This window comes from Marmota flaviventris, chromosome 17 (genome assembly GCF_047511675.1).
Source record: "Marmota flaviventris isolate mMarFla1 chromosome 17, mMarFla1.hap1, whole genome shotgun sequence".
NCBI lineage: Eukaryota > Metazoa > Chordata > Mammalia > Rodentia > Sciuridae > Marmota > Marmota flaviventris.
The window spans coordinates 72,966,402-72,974,678 of NC_092514.1; the positions used below are offsets into that span (position 1 = coordinate 72,966,402).

An 8,277-nucleotide genomic window follows, 5' to 3' on the forward strand; every position below is an offset into this window, starting at 1 on the left:
GCAGAGCAGGACGGGATAGGGGAGGCGAGACGACCCAGCGGGAGAGAGCGGCACCTGGCCGGTCGGGCTGATGGGATTGGGGCGGACTCCGCCGCGGACGCCCCTTCGTGCGCTTGTTGGGGCGCGCCTGCGCGTAGTTGGGCTTTCTCGGGCTCGTGAGTCGTGGCGGGAGAGGTTGGAGGTTCGCAACCTCTGCGGCACCTTGGCAGCTGAGGTTTTTTTCCAGGGCAGTCCCACCTCTGGTCCACCAGGGATGGGAAGAACGTCGATGGATGACCACTTCCTGCATTTCTGCAAGGGGGATTGGACTCCACGTCCCGCACATCAGAAAGCGCGGAACTAAGAATTTTTGATTCCGAGCGCTCTGCCTAAATGGGAATTTAGGAGATAGGGGTTCCTTGTTCCGAAGCAACCCGATAGTAAGGGACCGCCTCTGGGCTTTTCTCCGGGGCGAACGGTGAGAGCAATGGCTGGAGGAAGGTCGCGCACTCAGCAGTCTGTGCCCCGATGGGGACTTTCTCAGGCGGCTTGGACCTGTGGCATTCTCTGGATTGTGGGGCGATGAATCCAGGGACCGAGTGTTGAGACGTGGGAGGATAAGAATCTGCTCTACAGTAGGGCACTGCAGTTTCTGGAGTCTAAATCTGCAGACTCCCATCCCTGCTGCATCATTTCTGCTTGGGAAATATTAGGCAAGTGATTTAATCTCCCTCTAAATTGATGAAAGGAGGATAATCCATTAAAACGGATGTTTTAAAAATTAAAATGGCCAGATGCGGTGGTGCCTCCTGGTAGCCCCAGTTAATTCGGAGGCTGAGGCAGGTGTGTTGCTTGAGCTCAGAAGTTAGAGGCCAGCTTGGGTAGTAAAGTGAGACCCTGTCTCAAATAAATAAATAAATAAATAAAATTGACACTGGATGTGGTGGCATACACCTGTAATCCTAGCAACTTTGGAGGCTGAGACAGGAGGATTGCAAGTTCGAGACCAGCCTCAGCAACTCAGCGAGACCCTGTCTCAAAAAAGAATGTAGCTCAGTGGTAAAGCCCCAGAGGGTTCAATCCCCAGCATCCCTAAATAAATAAATAAGTTAAATTGACTTTTCAAAGTAAGCCTCTTCTCTGCCATGTGCACTGGTGCACACCTGTAATCCCAGAAACTGGGGGAGGCTGAGGCAGAAGGATAGGAAATTTAAGGCCAATTTAGGCAATTTAGTGAGACCCTAAATTGTGTATTTAACCACAATAAAATAAAAAATAAAAAGGTCTGAGGATGGAGCTCAGTGCTAAAACACCCCTTGGTTCAATCCCCAGCACCAACAATAATGATAAAAACTAATAGAATGGTACAGCCACTGTGAAATACAGTGTTGAGGCTCTGCACGAGTTAAAAGTAGAATTGCCATATGCTCTGGCAAGTCCACTCTGGGTATACATTCCAAAGGATTGATAGCAGGTTCCAGATGAGATATTTATACATCCACGTTCATAGCAGCACTATTCACAGTAGACACAAGATGGAAACAATCCATTATCCTTTGAAGGATAACATATGGTGTATCCATACAATGGAATATTACTCAATCTTAAAAAGGAGTAAAATTCTGATATATGCTACAATATAGATGAACCTTAAGAATAGTATACTAAGTTAGCCTGTCACAAAAGAATCCCATTTATCAGAGGTACCTAGAATAGGAAAATTCTTAGACACAGTAGGATAATGGGGTTTTTTTTGTGTGTCTGGGGAGGGAAAGAAATGGGGTGTTGTGTAGTGAGTTTCAGTTCTGCAAAAATGAACTGAGTTCTGGAGATTGGCTGAAACAATGTGAACATACTACTGAACTATACACTTAAAAATGGTAAAGTGAGCCAGGTGCAGTAGCCCACACCTGTAATCCCAGTGACTGGGGAGACTGAGGTAGGAGGATTGTAAGTTTGAGGCCATTCTCAGCAACTTAGCCAGACCCTCAGCATTTTAGTGAAACCCTGTCATAATATAAAAAATAAAAAGGACTGGGGATGTGGCTCAGTGGCAGAGTGCCCCTCGGTTTAATCCCCAGTGCCAATAAAAAGGTTAAAGTATTAAATTTATGTAAAGTGTATTTAACCACAATTAAAAATATTTTTTAAATATTTATTTTTTAATTGTAGGTGGACACATAATATATTTATTTCATTTTTATGTGGTGCTGAGGATTGAACCCAGTGCCTCATGCATGCTAGGTGAGCACTCTACCACTAAGCCACAACCCCAGCTCTAAAAATATTTCTTTTAGGATTGGGGATATTGCTCAGTGGTAGAGCATTTGCTTAGCATGTTCAAGGCCCCAGCACCACAAAAATAACAATAAATTGTTTGATTTTAAAAATAAGTGGCTAGCTGGATGCAGTGGCACATGCCTGTGATCCCAGCAGATGGGGAGGTGGAGGCAAGAGGACTGGGAGTTCAATGCCCGCCTCAGCAACTTAGGGAGGCCCTAAGCAACTCAGCAAGACCCTGTGTCTAAAATATTTTAAAAAGGCCTGGGCGGGCTGGGGTTGTGGCTCAGCAGTAGAGCGCTCACCTAGCACAGCCCTGGGTTCAATTCTCAGCACCACATAAAAATAAATAAAATAAAGGTATTGTGTCCAACTACAACTAAAAAATAAATATTTTAAAAGGGGGGGAGCTGGGGATGTGGGTCAGTGGTTGAGCATCTCTGGGTTCAAACCCTGGTACCAATAAATTAATTAATTAAAATGGCTAAATGCCTATCAGCAAATAAATGGAAAATAGAATGTGCTAAAATCATGCCATGGAATATTATTTGGCCATAGAAAGGAAAGAAGTACTGATGGTGCTATAACATAGATGAACCTTGAAAACATTATTCTAAGTGAAAGAAGCAAGGCACAAAAGGCCACATATTGCATGGTCTGTTTGTATGAAACACCAGGAATAGGCAATGTTTTAGAGACAGAAAGTAGATTAGTGGTGACCTAGGCCTGGGGAAGGGGGATGGAAAAGGGAAAGTGAGGCCCACTGGTAAAGGGCAGGGACTTCTTTTGGTGGGGAGGAATGATTGTAGCGCTTGTTGCACAACTCTGAACCAAATAAATCCTTTAAATGGGAAAATGGTATGATGTGAATTTTATTTCAATAAAGCTGTTACAAAAAAAAAGGTTATACGCCAGGAACAGTGATTTGTGCCTGGAATTCCAGCAACTGGAAAGCTGAGGCAGGAGAATTGAAAGTTCAAGACCAATCTGGGCAACTTTAGTCAGCCCTGATTCAAAATAAAAAATAAAATGGGCTGGGAATGTAGTTCAGTGGGAGGGTACTCCTGGGGTCAATGCCCAGGACCACAAAAACAAAACAAGAACAAAGCTCAGATTATGTTAGTCCTCTAGTAAAAATCCTGCACTGCCTCCTCATTTTACTAGACTGAAGGCCACAATCCTACCAGGCATGGTGGTGCAGTCTGTAGTGCAGGGACTCCAGAGGCTGAGGCAGAAGGATGGTAAGTGCCAGACCAGCTTTAGCAGCTTAGCAAGGCCCTAAAGAAGTTTACCAAGACTCTCTCTCAAAATAAAAAACAAAAAAAAAAGGCTGGAGATGTGGCCCAGTAGTTACATACCCCTAGGTTCAATTCCTGGTACAGGGAAAAAAAAAAAAAACACCAACTTCTTACAGTAGGAAAAAATCCTTCTTTTACCATGGTAGTGTTCACCTATAATCTCAGCTGCTCAGGGGGCTGAGGCAGGAGGATTGCTAATTCCAAACCAGCCTGGGCAATTCATCAAGACCCCTTCTCAAAAAATAAAAGGGGGGCTGGGGATGTGGCTCAAGTGGTAGCGTGCTCGCCTAGCATGCGTGAGGCACTGGGTTCGATTCTCAGCACCACATTAAAAAAAAATAATAAAGATACTGTGTCCACCTAAACTAAAAAATAATTTAGAATAAATAAATAAATAAAAAGGGATGAGGATGTGGCTCAGTGGTAAAGCACCTCTGGGTTCAATAGTTAGTACCAAGGGGGGAAAATTCCTCCTCTTACTTCTTCTGCCAATTTCCTTTACCAGAATCCTTGCCTTAGGGACACAGGCACTCTCCTGCCTCAGCAACTTTTCACTGGTTTTCCCTTCTATGTGTAATACTCTTCCCCCAGGTGTCTGCTTGGCTAGCTCCCTCACCTCCTCATCTTTCTGTTGAATGAGTAAGCAGACTGGCAGAGTGAGACTAAGATCTCCCTACTAAGAAAAATCCCTAGCTGATTTCCTGAGAGTCTGAGATCATTGGGGGAAAGGAAAAAGAATATTCTTGGCTAGGACCCAAGAAACAGGGCAGGAGAGGGTGAAGTAGAAACAAAGGTGCAGTGGCAGAAGGTAGTTAATTTTAGATCTAGGGAACTGGGAGACTTATATTCTATACAAATAGCAATGATTCACTGTTACCAATGCTTGATGCAGAAACTAATGCTTAACAGATATCGCAGCCTACACACTATTCAGAAAAACGCTGCTGGTGCAGGGGACTCTGCTGTTTTGAATTTCCTCAAAGTTTCCCCTTTTTGGAGATCTGAATATTTCATTAATTCAGATTTAAAGAAGTGGCTTCAAGTCACACATTTCACTATATTTTCACCAGAGTCTTCTGAGAAAGCAGTGTTGCCATTCCACATTACAGCTGAGAAAACGGAGGCCCAGTGCCAAAGACCGCGGCTGGCACATTCAGTAGAAGCTCAGTAAATATTTACTAGATTTGGGGGCAGGGGACAATACTGGGGATTGAGCCCAGGTGCACTTAACCACCCAGCTACATCCCCAGCCCTTTTTATTTTTTAAGACAGAGTCTACCTAAATTGTTGAGGGCCTTTCTAAATTGTCCAGGCCGGCCATGTGGTCCTCCTGCTTCAGCCTCTGGAGTCCTTGGGATCAAAAACGCGCCTGCGTTACCACCCATGTAACATTTACAGGATTTAATTGGAAAAGAAATGTTCAATGGAGTTAATAGGTACCCAAAGTCATCCTGCTAGTTCTACGTGCGGCAGGAGGAGAGAGTGAGGTGTGTGGTATGTGCCAACCCACGACGTGAGGCACCATTGTTTTCTACATGTCCCTTTCTTGTCAATTTGGCTTTTTTGAAAGTGTGGACCGAAAGAAGAGAGTGAGATGAAGGTAATTAAAGCTCCTACAGAAACCTTTCCGCCTCCCACAGCTGCTTTCTGGGTTTCCGGTGAGGACTGATGTTCCCAAGAATGAGAAATGGACAGACGCAGGCAGCGCCCGGCCGGCTGTCCCACTTTGCTGTGGAAAAAGAAGGGAAACAAACAAACAAATACCCTGTCACCTGTTCCCTATCCCCCTCGCAACTCTTGAGGGTGCTCCGCGCCCTCCAGGCTGCAGGGCAGCGCTGGGGCGCGCGGGTCCCCGGAGAGCGCTTGCTGTGGTGGGGCGCACGCAGGTCCCAGGGTTGCGCCCTCCAGTCCTGTGTCTGCCCCGAAGCCAAGTACTTCGACTTAGCTTGGAACAGCTAAGCCTGGGATCTGGGGCGCGGGGACCTGGGCAGTGCCGCTCTCGGTAGCGGGGTGGACTGCGGGTGCCTGGGCCTGGAAGCGCGCGGCGGCCACTCGGCGGGCGGCCACTTTCCCCTGCGCGGCTGGCCTCCGCGGGGAAAATCCCACCCTTTGATTCTTCGCTCCACCCCCTAACTCCAGCGCACCCCAGCTCGGCGACTGCAGCTCGACTGAGTCTCACGGGGCGCTGCGAGGTCCAAGACCCAGACGACTGCAGGATCCCGGGCAGCTGCGAGTTAGGCGACAACATGAATGGTTTGGGAGACTGGGTGGCCGAGAACGCGAGCCAGGCGGGCGGCGCGGGCTGGCAACCTGAGGCGGTCCTCGTGCCCCTGCTCTTCGCTCTCATCTTCCTCGTGGGCACCGTGGGCAACGTGCTGGTGCTGGCCGTGCTGCTGAGAGGCGGCCAGGCTGTCAGCACCACCAATCTGTTTATCCTCAACCTGGGCGTGGCCGACCTGTGTTTCATCGTGTGCTGCGTGCCCTTCCAGGCCACCATCTACACCTTGGACGGCTGGGTGTTCGGTTCGCTGCTCTGCAAGGCCGTGCACTTTCTCATCTTCCTCACCATGCACGCCAGCAGCTTCACGTTGGCTGCCGTCTCCCTGGACAGGTGAGCACACTCTGGCGGTTTTTGAGAGTTGGGCATCAGGGCAGGGGCTGGAGAGAAGGAGGACCTGGGGACCTAGGACCTAGGAGGAAGTGAGAGGACGCACAGGCCTCAAAGAGATCCAAGCCAGCAAAAGACAAGCAGTCGCTGAAAAGGAGGAAGAGGACTAGGAACGGGAGATGTGGTGTCTCTCAGGTGCCACCTGGGGGCCTCACAGTCTGGACAATTTGGCTCTCAGGTCTGCCTGACACTGTGCAGCATGTCCTGGTACCCAGCGTTGTTTTCACACATTAAGCTCACTTGAGCTTAACAGTCCTGTGGGGGTGGGATGGGATGGGAGAGATTTCTGTGCCCAATTTACAGAAGAGATAGGTCGAAAATAACTGGCACAGAGTTGCCAGCCGGTAATCTTGTTCTTGAAGCAATTGGTCAGTCTCTTAATGCCCACCTCAGACTCCTCCACCATGCTTCCATCTAAAGCCACAATTTGGTTGCTTGGAGCAGTCGGGTTGAATCTAGATTGTGGAACTTGGGTCCTTTTTGAGGACCCAAGCCATAGCTCAAGTGAACTGCCTGAAGGTCCCTGGTTCAGTTCCAGCCTGCCTTGCACCCTTCCTCTAAACTGGGGGTCAGGGAGAGGAGCACACCATTGGGCTCTCCCTCCCCAGCCAGAGGAGGACAGTGAGAGAGGCACCTTTTGGAGAGTGCAGGACTCAGTGGAGTTTGAAATCTCAAAAGGATGTGTCCTTTCAAACTGGGGAAGAAATCCAGTGGAACTCTGATATCTCCCCCTTTCTCTCACACCCTCTGGACCTCCTGCACAAGAGCAGGGAGGTGAGGCCACACTCCCCATTCGCCTCCCATTCCACTTAGCACTAAGTATGCCGGTTCCTAGTGTTGGTGGGACCCACAGAGCTCCAGCTTCCCTCAGGATTTCCCTTGCAGGACATGTCTTCTTCAAGCTGTCTCTAGAGATTCAGGCACCAGGATTCTTCCTACCAGGTCACCTTCATTAGTGAATAATCACAGCTTCCCAGAGCCCTGTAGCAAGTTCTCTGTAACTGGTGGGTGCCCTCCCACGTGGAGTATGGCTGTGGTCACAGCCCTGGGGAGCAACAGAATTGTGGCTTAGGAGTGTGCCACCCTCTCTACCACTTTGAGGCTGTCATCCTCTGTATCACTTTGAGGCTTAACTAAGTGACGTGGTATAACCTTGCCTTAGGGACCTTCCTTGAGAGCAGGCGGGGGCCTGAGGTGCAAGGGCTCACCTGACCTCTTCCTTCTCGACCTGGCCTCCAGGTATCTGGCCATCCGCTATCCGCTGCACTCCCGCGAGCTGCGCACGCCTCGAAACGCGCTGGCAGCCATCGGGCTCATCTGGGTGCTGGCGCTGCTCTTCTCTGGGCCCTACCTGAGCTACTACCGCCAGTCGCAGCTGGCCAACCTGACAGTGTGCCACCCAGCATGGAGCGCGCCACGCCGTCGCGCCATGGACCTCTGCACCTTTGTCTTCAGCTACTTGTTGCCAGTGCTGGTTCTTGGACTGACCTACACTCTCACTCTGCGCTACCTCTGGCGTGCAGTCGACCCGGTGGCTGCGGGCTCTGGTGCCCAACGCGCCAAGCGCAAGGTGACACGTATGATTGTCATTGTGGCCGCGCTCTTTTGCCTCTGTTGGATGCCCCACCACGCGCTTATCCTCTGCGTGTGGTTCGGTCACTTTCCGCTCACGGGCGCCACTTATGCGCTGCGCATCTTCTCACACCTGGTCTCCTATGCCAACTCCTGCGTCAACCCCATCGTCTATGCGCTGGTCTCCAAGCATTTCCGCAAGGGCTTCCGCAAAATCTTCGCAGGCCTGCTGGACAGCACACCACGCCAAGCCTCAGGTCGCGTGTGCATTACGGCACCCGGCACCCACAGTGGCAGCGTGCTGGAGCGTGAGTCCACCGATCTGACACATGTGAGCGAGGTGGCTGGGCTCCCTGTCTCTGTCCGTGATCTTGCCAGCTGTGCAGCCTTTGGCCCTTCCCAGCACCAAAAGACCCTCAACATCCTGACAGTTAATGAGACCTGAGAGCACCCAACAGGAAACAGGCTTGGATGTTGAAG

The 8,277-nt window shown here is 49.8% G+C and overlaps 1 protein-coding gene across 1 annotated transcript; it reads left to right on the top strand.

Annotated features, from left to right (window-relative positions):
• The first annotated feature begins 5,758 nt into the window (after positions 1-5,758).
• On the top strand, positions 5,759-8,277 carry Galr2 (galanin receptor 2). Its single transcript, XM_027955802.2, has 2 exons — positions 5,759-6,168; positions 7,465-8,277. The coding sequence occupies exons 1-2, from the start codon at positions 5,804-5,806 to the stop codon at positions 8,240-8,242; spliced, it is 1,143 nt and encodes a 380-aa protein (XP_027811603.2). The 5' UTR covers positions 5,759-5,803; the 3' UTR covers positions 8,243-8,277.

What these genes read in the sequence shown, in the direction of transcription:
- Galr2 (XM_027955802.2), top strand. Translation starts at nt 5,804, where the DNA reads ATGAATGGTTTGGGAGACTGGGTGGCCGAGAACGCGAGCCAGGCGGGC. An exon ending in GCTGCCGTCTCCCTGGACAG is followed by an intron (nt 6,169 to 7,464) that starts GTGAGCACACTC and finishes CCTGGCCTCCAG; the next exon opens with GTATCTGGCCATCCGCTATC.